Source organism: Musa acuminata, chromosome BXJ3-3 (genome assembly GCF_036884655.1).
Source record: "Musa acuminata AAA Group cultivar baxijiao chromosome BXJ3-3, Cavendish_Baxijiao_AAA, whole genome shotgun sequence".
Classification (NCBI taxonomy): domain Eukaryota; kingdom Viridiplantae; phylum Streptophyta; class Magnoliopsida; order Zingiberales; family Musaceae; genus Musa; species Musa acuminata.
This window is the reverse complement of record NC_088351.1, coordinates 7,873,480-7,895,077: the sequence shown is the minus strand read 5'-3', so window position 1 is coordinate 7,895,077 and position 21,598 is coordinate 7,873,480. Positions and strand designations below refer to the sequence as shown.

Below are 21,598 nucleotides of genomic sequence, written 5' to 3'. Positions count from 1 at the left end.
TTTGGTAAGTCACAAGAATAAATATGTTCGTCAATTTTCCTTTTCTAATTTTATTTTTTATGCTACCCACTCCTGTATTATTTATTTTTCATCTGATTAAGAGCTAGAGACATAATAAAAGGTTAGCTAATTCAGATTGGACAAGGAAGATTAGATAAATCAATTTAGGGTTATTAGTTATGAGTTCGACATTAAGAGACTATGGTCCACGGGAGCTCATTGGTGGGGCCACCACTATCTTAGAATCGCCAGACGGGTAGATTAAGCGTTCGATGTAAAGGTGGATGGCTACGCACACGGCCGTCTCCTTCGAAAGGCGAGACGACGAGCGGAGAGAGAAGAACCGGGGCGGAGGATAGGAAGGCCATGGCGGAGGGGCAGAGGCGCGCTCACATCCTGGTGATCCCGTACCCGGCGCAAGGCCACATGCTCCCCCTCCTCGACCTCGCCAGCCTCCTCTCTGACCGTTTCCGCCTCGTCGTCACTGTCGCCGTCACCCAGGGCAACCTGCCTCTCCTCTCCCCGCTCCTCTCCCGCTCTCCCGCCGTCTCTACCCTCGTCCTTCCCTTCCCAGAAAACCCGTCCGTCCCCCGGGGGCTCGAGAATACTATGTTCCTCTCCCAGCCCCAGTTCGGCCTCCTCCACCGCGCCCTCGGTGGCCTCCACGGCCCCATCCTGCGGTGGGCCCGCGCCCGCCCCGACCCCCCCGACGCCGTCCTCTCCGACTTCTTCGTCGGTTGGACTGCTCGACTTGCAGCCGAGCTGGGAGTTCCCCGCCTCGTCTTCAGCCCCTCCGGCGCCTTCGCCCTTGCCGTCATGAACTCGCTATGGCGCCGGATGCCACAAAGGTCCGACGTTGACGACCCCAACGAGCTCGTCGCCTTCCCTTCCATTCCAGGGTCGCCCGTTTATCGCTGGTGCGAGCTCTCCACCCTCTGGAGAAGTTACAAACGGGGCGACCCTGTCTCCGAGTTCATCAGAGAGGGGATGCTGGCCAACCTCGGGAGCTGGGGGCTGGTCGTCAACACCTTCTCCGACCTCGAGGGGACGTACTTGGATCATCTGCGCAACGAAGACCTTGGCAACCCGCGGGTCTGGGCGGTGGGGCCCCTGGCGCCGTCCCACGGCACTGCCTCCGCCGCCGAGCGCGGAGGTCCGGAATCGGTCCCGGCGGAGAAGGTGGCTGCGTGGCTGAACGGCTGCGAGGAGGGGTCCGTGGTTTACGTCGCTTTCGGGAGCCAGGCGATGCTGTCGCCGCCTGCGGCGGCGGCTCTGGCGGCGGGACTGGAGAGGAGCGGCGCTAGGTTCGTGTGGGCAGCAAGGGCTGGCACGGCGGTGCCGGAGGTGTTCGAGGAGCGGGCGGCGGGGCGGGGGCTAGTTATCCGGGGGTGGGCGCCGCAGGTGGCGATCTTGGGCCACCCGGCGGTGGGGTCATTCGTGACCCACTGCGGGTGGAACTCGGTGATGGAAGCGGCAGCGGCGGGGGTGGCGCTGCTGGCATGGCCGATGGGGGCGGACCAGTTCACGAACGCGCAGCTGTTGGTGGAGGCCGGGGTCGGGGTTCGGGTGTGCGATGGCGGTCCCACCTCGGTGCCGGACCCAGACGAGCTGGCACGGGCGGTGGCCGAGTCCGTAGGTGAGCCGGGAAGGGAGAGGAGGGAGAGGGCGAAGGCGATGGCTACCAGAACGATGCAAGCGACCACAGAAGGTGGCAGCTCGTACAAGGACCTCGTGAAGCTTGTGGGAGAAGTGTCCAAGCTTGTCACGATGTAAAAGACGGACTAGAAAAATGCTTTGTTTGTTTCTGTTGTGCGTTTGTGTTTTTGCTTCTCAAATCATGGAAAACTTCGCAAATTGACAAGAAATAGAAAACCAGTTGTTTTTAGAAGCAAGACCACATGGAGCTCGACAATCCATTAAGAGCTTTATAAGATCATCCACAAAGGGGGCCATTGTAGAATTTGTCTCTTTTAAGGAGAACAAGAAAGATTGAATCAGCTATGGCTACATGAAATGGATCTAAAATTTATTTTAGGGGTTCCAAAGGAATCAGTCGAGCTTCATAATAAAAGAATTCTCCTTACTTAGGGAAGAAATCTTCAACTTATGAAGTTCTAATTAATATGTTACCAAGTGAATTACTATTTATAAGTCAATCAATTGCAATTAGAGTATAGAAAGTTCAATCAAATCCTAAATTGCCAATGAGATGCTTATGTAACAAAAGAACAGTTTTAAAATAGTGAATTAAAAAAACAACTTTATTTTTCTAATTTATTCGGGAAAGTGTTTCTCGTTTTTAAATTTCCTAATAACACTTTTTTTTTAATCTAATACCTGAAATATTCCGAACTTGATAGCCAACCACATACCCCTTTTCTCTTTCTTTTCCTATCAATAGATCCATAGGATAAACCGATCTAGTATTTTTTTTTATTATAATATTTTTAGTAATATCAGAAAAAAAAATATAATATTTTTATACTACATAATAGTATTATTTTCTTGAAAATACTCTAACATAATGTAAATATATTATAACTATTTATTTTAGAAATCACCCATTTTAAAATTCATAATAAAATACAAATTCAAAAAAATAATGAATACTAAATTTATGTGATTTAAAACTCATTATCTATATCCACCAAGAAAAATAAAATTCTGATAGACAAATTCCTTTAACTTAAACTTCATTTGTACATTCCTTCATATAAATATTTCCTATCTCTCTCTAATTATACTCAATAAACCCCATCCAAATCCCTCAGCATACTTTCTCACATAAATTTTCTTTTCTCAATCTACTATAGAGAAACTTTTACTATTCAAAATATCATTACATCATTAGGCCAAATGAGATATCCATAAATCAACCGAACTCTAATTTTCAAAAATTTCTTTCCTTCCCATAACTATTTTTTCTTATCTAAATTATTTATTCTCTAAGGTTCCATAAATCTAAAAATATTATTGATATATATATATATATATTATATCCATGGCCATTTCTCTCCTGTAGCACAGAGAGAGAGAGAGAGAGAGAGAGAGAGAGAGAGTAATCAAGTCAGCTTCCTCATCCCATGATGGTGACTTGATAGCTTGCAAACCCATCCAGCCTAAGCATCTTCCGACTAAGATATCATCCATGTTTTGGCTGCTTCTATAAATTCTTTGTTTAGATACGACAGTCCATGAGACGAAGGTAACTTGAGGATGAAGAAACCGCGCTAAAACAAATAGGACGACCAAGCAATCGGCGTGCCTGGTTTCATGGTTTTGACTGATTACAGTCAAATCACATATACATCAATGTTTCAGACTGACAGCATGATTACAGTAATAGCAGGGATGCATCTCCCAAACCTAATATATGACCCTTTTCATGAGTGAAACATGATGGCCAACTACAACTAGTCATTACAACAAATGAGTATCCCAAAACTCTAGATTTAGTATTGGCTAAGAAAACACAGACAAAATTCAGATGTTTTTTTAATGTGCACAAAAACATGATAAATTCCCTATTGCTGCCAAACATTCTCATCAGTCTCTCTCACTTTTATTTTCTGCATGGCTGTGCATCTGATAGTTTCCTATAATTGTCTCATAGTCTCTGTGTAAAGCCTGTTTAAGCATATTTGAACAGGTTATTTTGATGTTATACATATAAAGGTCATATAACAAGCATTTTACCAATGTTTTATAGGCCATCATTCCCTCTATAATTTGTCGATCGACTGCTGCAAGCCAGCAACTGGATCCTTACTCAGAAGCACTAATAACTTGAGTTTTGCTGACCTCCTGTTCTCTTCCACTGGCTGGAATATCTCAATCCAACAAGGTTTGATGACCGGATCACACAAGGCTACATGTAAACATCCACATAAAACCTCATTGATGACCATATCCTGATGATCAATGAAATCTAGAATGCTGATATTTTCAGAGAAAAGTTTATGTTTGTGATTTAAGCATATGATAATAGATATTTGCATTGACTTCCAGTGGTTTCTGTAAATATTTGTAACTTTCTGCTATTGTCATTTATAAAAAGTCAACTTCCAACTTACCTAACATCTCATTCTAGTAGCCAAGTTAGAGAGAGAAAAGAAATATTGTTGGGTTATGCTGACCTGTTCTTCAATTTGGATTTTTTGAATGTCCCAGTCCAGCTCCATGGGATGGCATCACTTGTGGAGCAGGTCAGTGAGTACCTGAGAACAAGAAAACACAACCATTTAATAATCTATTGATTTGATTTTTGAGTGCTTCTATGATCAAAAGAGCCAAAAAACTTGTAAGATCCTTTAATCAACGTTCACAGATTGGTGCAAGATGTTAGCTTGGTTGTAAATTGTAAGACCTCCAGTTCCCACTAACATAGTCAAGTGGGAAGCAGAGTATGTTTTCAACTACTACAGCAACAGCAAAGTGATGAAGTCCCAACATGTTTTCAACTGCTTATATCAAATTATGGATTTCAAATATAGGCAAGAATTCATCTACTAATTTGAACAGTAATTATATACACAACATTAGAGTGCAATTATAAGTCGAGTCCTTTTTCATTAACAAAGCTTTTATGAACAGTGGTAGTCCAACTTATAGTTTTATCATGACATCACAAAAGAGAATGTCATGAGTTTGAATCCTTGCTTTACCTCTTCTGTTTCACCCATACATGAAAAGCCTGCTGATCTTGAAATTTAAATGTTCAGGAAAAGCGGTAACCAATTTTATCATGTTTGTGCATGTAAATCTGGTAGTAATTTGGCTATTATACAACAAAAACCACTGCTTGCTTCAAAATTGGTTCAAATATCAATTTCAGCGATTTAATAGAAAGAAGATCTAAATGTGAGTCAAAATGGAAATAAGGAAAGATCTAATTCAAAGTAATTTCATTATCAATTTCAGCAATTTAATATATTGTACTGGAAACTATGCTTGATAAGGATATGCATGTGCAGTTTATGTATCTCATCTTCTCCTAAAGTATTGTAGATTTGCATTCTTGGAATCTGCATCTTTTCACTCTTAAAAAGATTACATATAAATGGTTGAGGCAAGTTTGACAGAGTAGAATATTGTTTTCTACACAGCAATAATAGTAATAAATGATGTTAGTTGTACCTAACATATCTAAAACATCAAGAAAGCAAGGCACACATAAAACCTTTGACCTATTCAACATAGACTTCTCTTCTGCAACACTTAGAAGGGATTAAAAACCAGTGCTTGGGAAGACAACAGTAAGTTCTGTGTCTTTATGAAGCAAAACTGCAGAAGGGGAGACTTGCAGTAGAGTTTCAGTTGGATGTCTGTAAGCACCTTCAATCTCCCTCTGTGTGCATTATTTGTAGACATTAGCGATCCAACAATAGTTTATCTGGTGATCTAACTAAAATTATCATCATATGTTGCTATATATGTATATATATTATTTTTTCAGAAAGAAAAGATTGAAACTCACCTTGTTTCTGGTTTATGCCAAAACTAATTAAGAAGTTTAGATCCTCTGACAAGATCAGGATATCATAAAAATAAAAGAACGGAAAACTTAACAAGGCTGCAGAAAATATGAGAATAGAATGAAAAATAATTAAGATAGCCTTCAAAATACTACTGAATAACTTTATGCAATGGAAATCCAAGAATCAACTCTGATTTGTTTCTCTTTCCCTTTATTTTCTTTACCCCTTTGAGATACAACATTTATAAGCTTCAGTTCACCCATACTTTGGTCACAAAACCTTTCAGCATGCAAAATAATGAGAAACTACAACTACATAGTTGCTGATAGTGAAGTTAACTTCAGCAGCTGCCTCCATCATAACATTGGAACAGGCAAACATTTTCTTTTTGGATAGAGCATTAATTTAATTTAAACTTCTCCCTCCAGAAAATAACCCAGTTTGATTCATCAGACCTTCCTGTTTTGGTAGATTGTCAAAAGATGAATACAGTTACTGATTTGAAATAACATTTTTTTGACCATGACTGTTTAATTCTTTTTACCCGTCAATGCATCTTAGAATCTGAACTACTTAACCATTATCTCCTTCGCATTAATAATCCCTCTGGCTCTCAATTTTAAATATGAAAAAGGTCAAAGACCAGAAGGTTGTTGTGGTAGAGTCTCTACTAGCAGCTATTTCAGAGATCATGTCATCAGTAGCTTCTGTGGAGATTGAACATCAAACTTTCATGGAATTGGGATGCTATCTCCATCGCATTTCTCCTGTAATTATGGAGTTTCGGACAATCGAAAATGGCTCTCCGAGTGCCTTACAAATTCTACAATCTTTATCTGCTAAAGTCAAGCTTGCAAATAATCTTGTAGCAAAATGCAGCACAGGAGCTAAGTCAATTAGGGATGATGATCTTAAATTCATCACTGAAGAGCTGGAAGAAGTTATAAGAAAGCTTGGGCAGGATCTTAGCACCATACCGTTGCCTACTTTTCAGAATAAGAAGTATGCTGAAATCACAGTTCAATCACTTTCAAGAGAGATGAAAAATGTTTGTTTCCACATAAATGGAACTGGAAACTGCATTACAGAAGAACGCAAGTTAGAAAATTCATCTGTAGAACAATTGGTGAAGAGAAAAGATGCAGACCTAGTTCCAAGTTCTGATGAGAAGAATAAATTACACAGTACATGGAGTGGGTATATGCCACGTCTGGGAGATTTTCTTGAAGGCATGGATTATGATGCATGGAAATATGCTAGCGGATCGATTGAGACACTATCACAAATAGCAGAATATAGTGAGCCACTATATGATACATTCTTCTGCCCAATAACAAAGAGAATCATGGATGATCCTGTCACAATTGAAAGTGGCATAACATTTGAAAGAACGGCGATAGCCGAGTGGCTTGGGAGGTTTAAAGATGTTTCAGAGACAATCACTTGTCCAGCAACAGGTATTAAACTGCAAAGCAGAGTTTTAAATAGCAATAAAGCATTAAGGACCATAATAGCTGAATGGAAAAGAAGAAATGAAGTGAAGAGAATCAAGGTTGCTCATAATGTTCTATTATTAGACAAATCAGAGGCCATGGTACTGGATGCAATAAGAGACCTAAACATCTTGAGCCAAAAAAGAGGATACAACAGGGAGGAGATGCACAACCTAGGAATTACAAAGCTACTCACAAGCTTTCTAGAACATAAAAACATGATGGTGTGGACTGAAGCTTTGAAACTTCTACGCTTACTTGTGGAGGACGAAGAGGGAAAGGTATGAGTAATTTCCCAGGGTTACATGTTATACTTATTCCTGCTCAAAAAAATCATGCTGGTGTTACTCCAATAAGCTTAGCACAGAATTACATCAAGAACCACTATAGTAAATCTACAAACTTCTGTACGTAGAGGACAATTTCAAGCCAAATTGCACATCTTTATCAAATAATCTGAAATACCAAAAGAAACAAGAGGCTAATTTCAAATTACTTCTTATATGGCTTCTAAAGAAAAACATATACAAATAATAATTTCAGGTTCATGAAAGTAATCACATGAAAGTGCTAAAAGTCAATTGCCACTCAAAGAAGCATTACACTTGGTCATGCTAGATTCATCTAATTATATGATGAATATAAAGATTTTGTTGTAATACATTAAGCTCTACTACTGTGGTTTACACTCTTCCATAGTGTAGTGTTTCTTGTCTTATCTAAGGAATCAGTCTCAGATGCTAATAAAGCTCCTTCAAGTCACCACTAGACCACAGGCATCAATTTGAAAAACCAACTTGAACATGGAAGGACATGAAGAATGTAATACCTATGATATAACTACATATATATCATCTCTAGCCACCCTTCCAATGCAATAGGTCCTAAGAAAATTGTTAATAAATTCCTACCCGTGAAGAGGGAGGGCATGTCAAAACTTACTTTTGACATGTCTCTTAATAGATATTTTAAGGTATCCAGAAAAAAAACAAATCAATGAGATTTGAAAAGTAAAACATACAAAATAATTAAGCAGATAATGCTTTGGAATGGAGATAGATCTTAGTCTGTGGAGGATTGTTTGCAGGTTATAGTTGCAAATACCAACGCCCTTGAAAGAACAACTGAGATGCTATCAAGCAATAATGCTTCAGTAAGGCATGAATCAATAGCATTCTTATTGGAACTTTCAGAAACTGAAACTTTGCTGGAAAATATTGGATCTACTGCTGGTTGCATCCTGACACTCACTACCATGAAGTATAACGAGTCCGCTGGTTCTTTAGCTGTGGATAAAGCAGAAAAAATTCTCAAGAACTTGGAGAAGTATCTGAGGAACATCAAATCCATGGCAGAGTATGGATACTTGGAACCCCTTCTGGACCATCTCGTTTCAGGTAAATCACATAACTCCACTTTATTGCCAATCACATCAGTTATTTGCTCTTCTCTTCCTGGACAGAAGCACCTAAGCATCCATGTGTTTTTTGTTGCACAAAAATCTAAGAAAGTATTGTGCCATAGTTGACTTGTGAAAGCAAATCCATACAATATCAACAGAATATGAAGAAAGATCCAAGTTTAATATTTTTAGCTAATTAACATAAACAGAATTAAGGTTTTACATTACAAGGATCACGAAAGACCTCAGAGATATATCCAATCAATAGGTCTTACATTGCTGGGGTTTGTTTCCCTTCTGTCCTTCTCAAGAAAGGACCACACAGTTTACCCAATTGCTCATAGCTAATAATTTCCATCTTGGATGCACACTTCTAAAAAGTTTTGAAGTTCCAATTCCACCACATGTATTTGATACTTTATTTTTGTTAGATTTAGATTCTCAGGATTTACAAGTTTGAAGATCACATGAACTCTGTCTTTTGTCATCTGTAATTCTATAGTTCACAAACTTTCCTGTATCGATATGCATTCTAAATAATCAGCATCCGGGCTCTGTATCTGGAAACTCAAGCTCAGCTAATCATAAGTTGCAAGTCTCCATTCATCAAGGGCTTGATGACAAAGGTCATCTCTTGTCAATTTAAACTGAATTTGATTAATCAACTAACAGTAAATATCTAAGTAATTCTTGAGAATCTAATTCAAACCTTTTACATGAATTCTGATCCCTATCTTTAATCATCATATTGATGCAGGCACAGAAGAGGTGCAGATAGAGATGGCAAGTTACCTCAGTGAACTAATTCTTGAACATGACATGAAAACCTATGTCGCAGAGAAGGCCTCCAAGGTCTTAATAAAGATGGTCACCACCACACATACCATTATTACACAGAGAGCAGCATTCGGAGCTCTTGTCCAGATCTCATCCCACCCCCTGAACAACCGAATGCTTGTAAATGATGGCATCATCCCTATCCTGATAGAAGAGATGTTCACTTGTGGAATCTACAACACATACATAGACTTCAAGGAACAAGCTGCTACAATCCTTGCAAATATAGCCAAATCTACAACTGACCTAGAGACGATCCAAGTCGATAAGCATGGCCACACCATTACCTCACATTACTCCATCTACAACATTGCCCACATGCTGAAATGTTCCAAATCAGATAAGCTCAACATCAACCTTATCAATATCTTGCTCTACATGGCCAAAATCCCCAGACATATTGCCACAGTGGTGTCAGTGATGAAAGAGACTGAAGTGAGCTACACGCTCATCGAACAGCTAAATTCCCCGGTGGAAGTGCTCGTCGTTGCTGCAGCGAAGTTACTCACAGAACTGTCATTTCACATTGGCCACAGAATAGCAGAAGGTCTCTGCAAGACCCAAGGCCAGCCGGAGGGCCTAATCAAGAGCTACGACATCGATCAAATCACAAAGAAGCACGCAATCTCAGTAAATCTAATTGCGAAGCTGCCGCACAAGAATTTGACACTCAATCTGTCTCTGCTCCATCAAGGCACAGTGCCTGCAATTATAAGCAGAATGCAGGGGATCCTGAGAGGTGAAACCAGAACAACGAGGTACACGAGGTGCTACCTCGAGGGTTTAGTGGGCGTGCTTGTGAGGTTTACAGCCACTCTTTTTGACCAGGAGATCCTTCAAATGGCTCGAGGACAGAACTTGACATCAGTGTTCACAGAGTTGCTGGTTAGGACAGGGGGGAGCAATGAAGTGCAGAGGCTAGCAGCAGCGGGACTTGAGAACCTCTCTTCCCAGTCTGTTCATCTCTCAAGGCCACCAGAGGTGCCGATCCCCAGCAGGAGGAGGTTCTTGTCAAAAAGCTTCAGCTCGAGTTCACAGGAGGCAAAGAAATCACAGAGGGTTCAGCTATGTCTGGTGCACAAGGGTGTCTGCTCCTCCTCCACCACCTTCTGTCTACTGGAGTCCGGAGCTGTGGAACGGCTGCTGGGCTGCCTGGAACAGAAAAACCCAGAGGTGGTGGAGGCAGCACTGTCGGCCATTAGCACACTGTTGGATGAGAGAGTCGATGTGGAGGAGGGTGTGAGGGTGCTGGGTGAGGGTGATGCACTGAGCTTTGTGCTGGGGGCCCTGCGGGAGCACAGGGAGGAAGGTGTGCGGCAGAAGTGTTTCTCGGTGATCGAGAGATTCTTGATGAGTGGTGGAGATAGTATTGTAGGAGAGATCGCCGATGACCGGATGGTGCGCGCTGCACTAGTGACTGCTGTTCATAAAGGGAGTGGCAGCACCAAGACGATGGCTGAGAACATACTGAGGTATCTGAACAATATACCCCCACTGAGCTAGAAATATGGCCATTAGAATTGATCGTCTTAGAACTATACAAACCATACGTAAGGCTGGAAACTTGGAGCTGTGCATCAGTGACAGTTTTACTTTCCGTCTTCTTCTTCGTTGACTTACTCGTATTAGAACTACACAAACCATACATAAAACAAAAGATATTTCACCATTTCAAGGGGAAAAGAAAACATCAGTGAATGACTCATTTGATGACAGATAGGAAACTGCAGCTCAAATAACAAAGAAAACCAAGAAAGGATGAAACAAGTGCCAAGGATTAATGAGCTTGTCAAGAGAAAAGGGATGGGATGGAGGCACAATCAAAGAAAGATGATTCAGTTTACAACATACTTTCCATAATATTGCGTTTGAAGGGAAAGAAAATAAAACCTTGCATGAGAAAAATAGCATTCTATTTTAAGATTTAAAGTATTCTTTTTAAAAATATTTTTAATATTTTTTATCTTTTATTTTTAAATAAATTAATTATAAAAAAATTTAGAGATAAAAGTCTTTTGGTTTACATTGTTATTCTGCACCTATAAATAGATAACATCTACATGTGAATATAAATTCATTCAAGTTCCAAGCATTCAAACGTATAGAACTCAAGTCCGAATAGTTTTGAATTTTGTAAGTATTTTTTTATGTTTAATATGATTTTTTCATCTTAATTTCTTCTTCTTCTTTTATTTGGTTTGATGTTGGTCTAGTAGTATTTTGTTACTAACTATTTGAGATAGTGTTATACTTATATGTGATCTTTTCCTTTTGTTACATGTTATCAGAGCCACAAGAATGGTAATCTATATTTCAAGATTTCCTTTATGAAGAAGATAATTTTTTCTATTAAAATTACCATCATAAAAGAAGATAACTTTTTTTACTATAAATTATAATAGTAACTTTTTTTTACTATAAATTTTAAGATCTACTCGACAAAGAAGATAACATTGATACTGAACTTCTCAAACAGTCTTAACTATGAGGTCTAAAAGATTTGTTTATAGTCCTATCTCAAAGGAGAAGATTCATGAGATATGGTTGTAGACAAGGCAACAATAACATCATATGCTATAGATGAAGATGTGATGAAGAGATAGAGGCCATTAAATGCGAAAACTAAATTTATGTTAGAGAGATCTATCACTTATTATTAGTTGTAAATCAGTTTTAGAGATTTAGAATGTGGCTTAAATGTAGTATTTGGAGAATGATTTGGTAAATACTATCCAAGATTATCTCTAAATTTTTTAATTTTTTTAAGATTAAAAATTTATATTTAAAGATATCACTATTACATGTAAAGGAACATACAAATAAAACATTATATTACTTGTGATTTTCGAAAAGAATATAAATTTTATATAATATTTATTTAAGAATCGATTCAACAATCTATCTTTAGTAGAATTAAAAATCTCTATACTTCTCAATAATCTTTAGTTTATCAAGGAATAAGTCTTTACTTCGGGAGGAGGGTGATGAAGATACTTTTTTATGAATAAAAAAAAATAATAATAAAGATAAAAAAAGGATGATACTAACAAGAGTCTTCTTTTAATAATGATATAAATTAAAAGTAGATCAAGTATTAAAAAATATATTAAAAAAAAAAAGATTGTTCTTTTTGAATATTTTATAATCGAAACTACTGTAGTGGAGGCTGACATCGATCAACTTTGAATATGACTAGATAGTTGATTCAGAATATGATTATCAGCTCATCGATAATGATACTAAATTCACCAATTTTCATCAATATGATTGTAATGATATAATTATCATAATAGATAATACTATTCACCGAGTGGAGAAAAAATGCACCATCATAAAAAGATCAAATAATTATATATTTTATTAGCATCTAACTCTTATGTTGATAGGATAAGTATAAATGGTGGTGCTATACTTAACTTGATCATATAATTTTTCTCAAATTATAGATTATGATTAAAAAAGGTATAGTTAGTGATCTTCACAACCTTACTACTTTTAGTAGTAATGAAGTTTATGAAGATTATCAGTATGACAAAGCACGTAAGCAAACCTTTGATAGGTCATTTTTAATATATAAATTTTCCTTAGAACTTATTCATAGTAATCTAATAGTTCTTATTCAAACTTTATCTTATTCAGTTTCTTGTTATATATCTCTCTTTATTAATGATTTTACAAGATTCACTTAGTCTACTTTGTGAAGAAAAAAATATTTTTTTTTAAATTTAAAAGTTTAAGTTAACAGTTAAAGATATTCTTAAAAGAAAACTTAAAAGACTACATACTAATAATAATGATAGGGAGTTCACTTCTAATATATTCTTCTTTTGCAAAAGCATGATATCAAGAGAAAGCTCACTTGTACAACTACATTATGACATAATAATGTAACAAAATGAAAGATTCGACATCTTACATAATAAAGTATTGACTTCGAATTTATCTAAAGTCTTATGGGTAAAAAATATGACATGCACAACTTATATTATTTATCAAACTCCTGTTAGTTCAATCAATTTGAAGTTTCCATATGAATTTATATTTGATGAGAAATCAAATATTAAATATTTTAAAGTATTTACCTTTTTTACTATATTCATATATCACACTCAAAGACAAGCAAACTTAATACTAAAACTAAGAAATGCATTTTTATTAGCTATGATGAAAGAAAGATTGATTGATAATATATGGATCGACAAACATATAGTTTTTAGATATGTTATGTTTGATAATTTCTTTTTATTATCCTCCATGAGTATTTATCTTTAAAAATATAAAAAACAACAGTGAAAGTGACCTATGATTAAAACTTATGGCTAAGTTTTTATTATCAGTAGTGCTCCTATGGATTTTGACATTTTATTTTCCTCATTTGTATCTATTTATATTATTTTTTCATCACCAATAGTGGAGCAAAGTGATAGGAGTAACGATGTTCATGAAGAAAAAAATTTAATATTAAGAATAAAAAATTGTCAAACCAATATATTATAGAGATGAAGATAATATAAACATACGTGATTTTTTTCTTTTTTCCATCAATTGATGATCTTGAGTCTACTTGTTTTGATAAAACCAAAGATGCTAAAAAGTAAGAGGATGCCATGGATAAAGAAATAAAAACTCTTCCTAAAAGTAAAACTTGAGATCTTGTACCAAAGTTTATAAATGTAGATTTAATTACTTATAAATAAGTCTATGTTAGATAGAAGTATATAAGGCAAGACTTGTAGCAATAGAGATTTCTAAAAAATATGAAGAGAATTATGAGAAAATTTTTTAGTGTTATGACTAAGATGATATCTATTAGGATGATAATTGCTCTAGCATCTTGTTCTAGATAAAAGCTTTTACAACTTGATGTGAAGAATGTCTTTCTCTGCAGTCAAATGTCAATTTCTATTTTCGAATAAAATTATATTTTTATTCTTCTATTTTCGAATAAAATTATATTTTTAAACTCAAGAAAATATTCTATGGGTTAAAGCAAGCTCCGAAAGTGAAAAGATTATTCAATATTTCTATTTCTATAATTAATTTTCTTCTATGATATTCTATTTGTATGATATGATTATCATTGATAATGATAAAATCAAGTTTTCAAACTTCATAGTGATCTTTCCCTCTGATTTTAAATGAAAGTCTTATGGGAGCTTAATATTTTTCTTGATCTGGAGGTGATGAATATAAAAGAAAACATATTTATCACTCATATAAATTATATAAATGAAATTATTGAAAGGTTTGGAACTAATAAAAGTAAGAAGATTTATACTCCATTTGATGTAAACATAAAGCTAATTTATAATGATAACAAGGTTTTTTCTAACTCTCATTCTTTCATTGTCTTATTGGTAGACTCATCTACTTAATAATTATAAAACAAAATTATATTTTCAATTAATTTTGTAAGTCATTTTATGTAATCTTAAAGGAAGTCATATCTTGATTTGAGGTTATTTTATAAGGGTATTCATTTTGAATTGCATGGTTGCATACATACTAATTTGGAAGGTGATTTGGATAATCATAGATCTACTTTTAGTTATCTTTTTATATGATATCTCATAGTATAGTAAGAAATAATAACCATGCAATAGATCTACTTTTAGTTATCTTTTAGTTACATACATACTTATTTACTTGCTGCTCAAGAATGTATATAGTTAAAACATTTGATCAATAACATTTACTATCAAATTAACAAACCAATTATTTTATAGTTTGATAATCAAAGTGTTTTAGAATTGATTATAAATTTAATTTATCATGTAAGAACTAAGTATATTGAAATTGAACATCATTTCATTTCGAAAAGTTGTTTTAAGAAATCATTAAAGTCATGGAGAAATAAACAGAGATTTATCTTCAAAAATATATATTTTAAGATTTAAAATATTATCTTTCAAAGGATTTTAAGATTTTTTTATCTTTTATCATTTTAATAAATTGATTGGATAGAGTTTTAAAGATAAGGGTCTCTTGGTTTAAATTATTATCATACACCTATAAATAGATGATCATCTATATGTGTAGATCTTTAAGTGTTTAGAATTAAATGGCTGAAGTCTTAGAGTAATTCAAGATCTTGAAAGTATTTTTCATTTTGAAAAGATATATATATATATATATATATATATATATATATTTACTTTCATCTTAATTTTTTTTCTATTCAATTTAATCTTGAACTAGTATTACGTTGTTACTATTATAATTTTTTTTTACTTTTTTTTTCCATTCAAATGTTACTATTATTTCTTTTTTTCTTCACTGTTTGTACTTTACATTCTGAATGTAACTTATTTTGCAGTCTGCTAATAATCAATCTGAGCTTCTGAAGTTCTGATTACAAACTTTCACTTCTGATTGTGGATAGAGAAACTTCATGCCCACATAATTATGCTATTTCTTAAATTTAATTGGCAGAGTACAACATATTCAGCTGAGAATGCAATTGAAGATTGGAGAGGAAACTCTCAAATTGCTTTACACAACAGGCAACCAAAACCACTTCAGGATTCAGATTTATTCAGTGAGAAATATGGTTTTCCAGATGAGTGTGCAGCCTGCATCTTCCCCTTAATCTTTCATAATTTTCTAGCAGAAGATCGAACCCGAAAACCAATAAGCACAAGATGTTCAAAGGCAATAGTGAAGTTTTTGTTGGAGCCTTTGCAACTCTCAGTTCAGTCAGCAACAACTGCAGAATCATGATCGGATACTGCATGCACATGTTGAGGTTTACTGTTGAACTCTGTGAGTATTGAGATTGGCAGTGCCATTGTATGCCATTTGCATTACATTGTGGAGCTCTTCATCCCATGCATTAGGAACCTGCACATAAAAGCAGAGCTAAGTGCCACCAAGAACTAGAAACTATAAATTGTAAATATTTATCGTTAGCTGATGATTATGTGATGGGACAACATCGGCAGATGCACATTAAGTTCATAAATTCTTGAGTTTTTGATCAATCCAACAAGTTGGTTGTTTCACTAACATACAGGTTTCTGAAAAGAAGATAGGGTTCCTTCTTGGATTGAACAAGAGAAATAAAAACTGAATTAGTGATAAGAGAAATCACAATGCGGTAGAGTTATGGAGATGTTAACATTTTATAGATGAGTGATTATTTCACATAAAACAAGAGGGTGATAAATGATTAAGAAAGGTTTTTTCTTCAAGTTCAGCTGAAGTCTTGACCAAGTTGAACAAAAGTTGATTTGAATGCAATATACAGCTGCAAATTTAACTGCAAAGAAAATCGGGGCCGCATTTTTCACCAATATCAGCTGTGAAATCCACATTTGCTATCATAGTAAAAGGAGGATTATGATTCAACTGGTTAGCATTTTCATCAATGAAAGTTGTGCATTGTGTCTTGAATTTCTTCAACATTTTCTTAGATCCTTCTGTTTCCTTTTTATTGAACTCATTTTTTTCATCTTAGGATTTCGGAAGTATCATTACAAGTTATGAACTGAAACTATTGTATTCTGATATCACACAGAATAGAAGTCTATGAATTCAGTCCATGATGCTGTAAGAATATGACCAGACAAGCGAGTATACCTGCATTTTTGGTTCTTTGTATCCCTGTGGTGCAGTCATTTGAGCATTTATCGATCTTCTAAATAGATCAGGCAGATTTACATTGCCTGATAACCCAGCTTGAGCCAGACCCTGTTGAGATGGATGTACTGGAGGAGGACGAACAATGCCTGATGAGGAAGCCATGGCAGCTGAGGGGCCGTTGCAGGTCTGAAGCAGCTGTCATATGGAAGAACATGAGAGTGGATTACCCAAATGAATGAGTGGCTTTGATGCAATGATAATAAGCATCACTCATCTGTTAAATAAACAAGCAGATGATGAACACTTCTGCAGTGGAAGCAACAAAAAATTTCTAGTTTCATCAGATCAAAGGCTGCTGCCACTTACATATTTCGAAAGTACAGCCTCGATGTCGATATCCAGCCTCGGATTAATAGCTGCAAGCTTCATTGACAGAAACTGGCAATGAAAAGAATGAAATAAATCGTCAACTCTTCAGCAGAGGTTTCATGTCTCAAGGCATAACAAAACGTGTTTCGATCATAAATCATACCTCAACCTGCTGTTGTAGTGACTGAACATAGTTGATGATCTCGTCAAGCATCATTGCCTTTCCCGTGACCTATATTCAAATGTTGGCAGTACCAAGAATTCTTAGAACAGGCTTCATATGTTGAATTCTGAAGACAATTCAAGAAAGCTACCTTGCTGCAACCAGGAACAAGATCTTGAAGAAGCTTCATTCGCTCGTTGATCTTTTCCCTTCTCACCTAAGATAAATATGGATCGATATAGACCAAATGAAATAATTGTAGACTGGTGAACAAGAAATCTGTATAGGAGTCAGGATCTTACTCTTTCTGCAAGGCTATGGCTGTTTGTTGCCTGGCCACGCCTTGCTCTGATGTGGATGAAATCTTCCTTCGACGATTCATTGCTATCTTTGACCTGCTTCCCTCCGGGCCTGGAAGTTGCAGCAGTTGAACTGTTGTGCTCGGCTTTCTTTTCGATTTCCATATTGTCATCATCCATTTCACCAGATATCTGTGAGGCCACCTTTGCTTGATCTAATGCCATGTCCTACAATGTAGTGTTCCTTAAGATGCCTACTTGTGATCGATGGAGAAGAGACAAAAGAATGTGCGAGAGAAATGGGATAAGAACTACCTCACTGGGTCTTTTCCGTTTCATAGCGGCAGGCAGTGTGGAAGAAGAATTCCCAGCTGCATGTGAATTATCCTTTTCCTTTGATCCATGGTCAGTGGTAGACAATGAGGCACCCCTGACAGCTTCCATCATGTTGATTTCATTCTTCTGAATCTGAGCTCCGGAGCTCTCTCTTGAAGCATTAGAATGAGGACTTTGTGATTGAGCTGCGCTATAAGGATTCATCAAGCCACCTAAATCACTACCACCGAAGCATGAAAACCTTGCAGCCCTCTCGATGAAAGCTGAATCAGATGGGAAATGTGATAGACTTTGGTGAAGAACTCCAGAACCAGTTTGTAATAGAGTTCCTCCGACCGACATCGAATTACCGGCGATTTGATTGCTGCTCCCCTGCAACTTATCTTTGCACAAATCCAAGCTTGTTGATTCTGTGGACAGGTTCCAAAGACCAGCACTGAAAGGGTCAGCCATGGAAATCGATGAGCATGGGGTGGAACCAATCTGATTTCCTTGGCTAACAGCTGCCGAAGGATTTCCAGAATCCAAACAACCTATGGATGGATTGCATTGTTGCCAATCAGAAGAATTCCCAGAGTAGTTGTAGTCCAGATTATCCTCATTCTTGAGTGAGTTACACCCATCTTTTCCATGCATATCCATACCAATGCCTCTTATATATACACAACCTAGATCTATCAAGGCAAGCCAGCAAAGAACGACTACCTACTGACTTCGATCTCGGTCAGTCTAATGTCACTGCCCAATAGAATGGATCATAAGCTCACAAAGATAAACATGAAGCAGGTGAAAGAGAAAGTTCCTGAATCTGTAAAAAGCAGAATTTACCTACTGAACACACTCACCACAACAAGATACATGAATCAAAGAAAATGGATAAATGGCATTAGGACAGAAGGCAGACAACCATAAAAGCCAGAACTCATAAAACCCAGATTTCAACAGCAAAAAGGATCTAAAAGAGCTGTATCATCCGATGCTTGCATATCACACAATATAAGAGATGGAGAAATGAATAATGTGTCAGGCCAAAGATTCCAAAACCCAAGGAGTTGAACAAAGGACACAAGTACCAGCTGTAACCAGAGGTGAAAAGATTAGGCCTTACAGTGTCTCCCCTCTTCTCAGCAACCATAGCAGTGAAATGAATCAAAGTTGGTCTGGTTAAAGGTATCACTCTACAGAACCAATGCCACTCTACAGTAGCTATTCTTGTCTCATTACAAAAAAAAAAAAGGCCAAATTCATAAATCAGTAAATGTTACAGTGCTAAGATTTCTTCATGATGCTCTTAAGAGAGATGAATCTTTGAAGTTTCTGTCACAATTTTGCAACCAAATGGATTGGCTGCTGCCATTGCTTACACCAACATTGGGGATGATCCAAAATCTATAGGAAGACACTCCTGACTCCCTCCAACTCACCCCTGTCAGTTTCTTTATTCCAAAGCAACATTATAATACCAGGTTTTCTTTAGCTTGCATTATTTTATTCTGATGCTTAGCTTTGTTTTTCCCTCTTTACTTGCCTTATTACAAGCTTCGAGCTAGCTAGCAACCTGACATTGCCAACCATTCCAGTGATATCATGTTTAGGATCTCAAAAGGTTCTGCCACAATCATTTGGATCATTTGGAATTGTAGGAAACTTCAGGACTGGAACCAATGTACTTACTGCATTCCATTTCAACTTAACACCTCTGGTTTTAAAGATCTTACATCATACGAGCAATCCACTAGACTGAACATTAATGGCACCAAGAAGTTTTTGACGATCACTTGCTTGAACTTATATTAACTTGTAATTCAAACCAAATTACTACCTGTTCTTATGAGCTGGAATGCTCTTCTTTCAATGTCCTTCCAGTAGAGCTGTTCAGTTCAAAGGCATACCACAAATCAAAGAAACTATACATGAGGAAGCAAATCCAAAATCGACATTTTTCTTCTTTGGAATGCTCAGCTTATATATATATATATATATATATCCACCGTAAATTTTTTGGTGGTCCATCTGAAACAATGATGCGAGATAATGGACATAGGGGTGCGTGTGAAGCAACGTAACGGACTTGCCTTTTATTAACCTCGGGAGGTTAATAAAAGATTCAGCAAATCTAAGAGGTTTTCTCGTTACTCACCCTACATGACAATATCTAACCAAGCTCAGCAGGATGATAACTGGCATTTCCCCATAGATTGAGATGAAACTGACCTCATATATCTTCAAGTCCCTTGAATTAGTTATTCTCCAGATGCTGTAAATTGGGCGGTGCAATCTGACATGGTCTACAATTTCCTACCTTTTTTTATGATTGAAGGCTAATGCAACATTTAAGCAAGCATCTAACCATGTTCGTATGGCAAGGTTCTTCTTCTTTATGAGGTCAGTTCAAACTAATGAAACCTGTTTTATCATCTACTCCGCAGTCACAAACAGCCTTGATGCAGGTAGTCTTCATTCATAAATAGCCCAAATATAATGAACAGGAGCCTGTTAACTACATCCGGAGCATATAAATTCCTCCGCAGATCAAAGAATTTGTTGATCCTAATGCGAGTGACCAACCAATTAAGTACACAATTTTCTTGGTGGAATTCATTACATTCATCCATAACTAGGTTCAAAATTCTGTCTGAGAAGGAGATAGTTACACATTGTTGGCACTGGTTGTCTTTTTCAATCATCATAGAAAAAAGAAAAAAAGAGAACGAGTAGGAACATCAAAATATTGGTTAAGAAAGAGGGTGAGAAGATAGATGGGGAGTCATTGTTTATGTTGCAGATAGTACTAGCAGGACCATCCCAATGACTTGTGCATGTATTTTTCTGAGACGGTCTCTGATTCCAACAGATGAGTTTACCGAGAACCTCAACTCTTCCTCTCTCATTTCATTATAAGGTGACCTTGGGACTCGAGCAAGTTTAGAGACTTAGCTTTAGATTACTCAAGCCTTCTTCACACTTTGGTTTGTTAATTACCAAGTGTAAATGCTAATCCTTAGTGTGATGACAAAGCAAGCATTCAGGAACATGGTCTGTACTGATGAGGTTTGGCTGATAAGACCTTCCTTTTCCTTTGTTCTTTTACCTCCCTTTTACTTAACCTCCTCAAAATTATGATATGACACAAAACCAAAGGAGGATGAGGAGAAGATATTAAGATGTTATTTTAGTGTATATAAATTGAACATTTAGATGAGCAAGTATGGAAGTTAGAGGATGTGCCTTTGCTTGCAAGGGGAGAGGAAAAAGAATGATGGATTCACAAGGAAAAAGTCTTCAAAGACTAGATTCTTGGGGTTTTTCCTGTAGGCCTTATCTGGGTGAGGCTACAGGTTTTGTTGGGATGTGATGTGAATTCCTTTGCCATGTAAACTTGTGTTCCCTTCATGATTGAAATATATAATTATATGATCATTAGGGTTTTTAGGAGAAGTCTTTTAAATATAGATTCTGAGGTAGGGGTGGGAAAAAAAGAAAGAGTTTTTTCTTGGAAGGAGTTCATTTTTTTTTTCCTTTTTTACTAAGATCTATTATAATAATTTTCATCTGATTAGTTGACTATCGATATTTCGTCTCGACAATCGAATTTTTTAACATCATTTTCTTTTCGATGATTTTGGTGATCAGAATTCAAG

At 36.7% G+C, this 21,598-nt stretch overlaps 3 protein-coding genes and 1 long non-coding RNA gene across 6 annotated transcripts; 2 read left to right on the top strand and 2 right to left on the bottom strand.

The window, feature by feature from the left end:
• Nucleotides 1–311: 311 nt before the first annotated feature.
• On the top strand, nucleotides 312–1,925 carry LOC135633207 (flavonol 3-O-glucosyltransferase UGT89B1-like). The gene has a single exon (XM_065142401.1). The coding sequence runs from the start codon at nucleotides 367–369 to the stop codon at nucleotides 1,771–1,773; it is 1,407 nt and encodes a 468-aa protein (XP_064998473.1). The 5' UTR covers nucleotides 312–366; the 3' UTR covers nucleotides 1,774–1,925.
• A 1,483-nt stretch (nucleotides 1,926–3,408) lies between these two features.
• On the bottom strand, nucleotides 3,409–6,586 carry LOC135633090 (uncharacterized). Of its 2 annotated transcripts, XR_010494893.1 has the most exons (4): nucleotides 6,455–6,586; nucleotides 4,137–4,217; nucleotides 3,697–3,868; nucleotides 3,409–3,627 (listed from the first exon to the last, which is right to left on the bottom strand). It is a non-coding gene; the product is annotated as an uncharacterized LOC135633090 (long non-coding RNA). The 2 variants fall into 2 exon arrangements; XR_010494892.1 differs by having other exon boundaries at nucleotides 3,409–3,868.
• LOC103977848 (putative U-box domain-containing protein 42) lies at nucleotides 5,189–10,806 on the top strand. Of its 2 annotated transcripts, XM_009393484.3 has the most exons (4): nucleotides 5,189–5,326; nucleotides 6,112–7,251; nucleotides 8,058–8,367; nucleotides 9,130–10,806. In XM_009393484.3, the coding sequence occupies exons 1-4, from the start codon at nucleotides 5,321–5,323 to the stop codon at nucleotides 10,710–10,712; spliced, it is 3,039 nt and encodes a 1,012-aa protein (XP_009391759.2). In that variant the 5' UTR covers nucleotides 5,189–5,320; the 3' UTR covers nucleotides 10,713–10,806. The 2 variants fall into 2 exon arrangements, with proteins under 2 accessions (XP_009391759.2, XP_009391758.2); XM_009393483.3 differs by lacking the exon at nucleotides 5,189–5,326 and having other exon boundaries at nucleotides 5,350–7,251.
• Nucleotides 10,807–15,588: 4,782 nt separating this feature from the next.
• LOC103977846 (transcription factor bHLH49-like) lies at nucleotides 15,589–19,291 on the bottom strand. Its single transcript, XM_009393482.3, has 8 exons — nucleotides 18,803–19,291; nucleotides 17,937–18,695; nucleotides 17,625–17,849; nucleotides 17,474–17,539; nucleotides 17,323–17,391; nucleotides 17,157–17,228; nucleotides 16,788–16,985; nucleotides 15,589–16,049 (listed from the first exon to the last, which is right to left on the bottom strand). The coding sequence occupies exons 2-8, from the start codon at nucleotides 18,597–18,599 to the stop codon at nucleotides 15,957–15,959; spliced, it is 1,386 nt and encodes a 461-aa protein (XP_009391757.2). The 5' UTR covers nucleotides 18,600–18,695; nucleotides 18,803–19,291; the 3' UTR covers nucleotides 15,589–15,956.
• Between the last annotated feature and the right edge of the window lie 2,307 nt (nucleotides 19,292–21,598).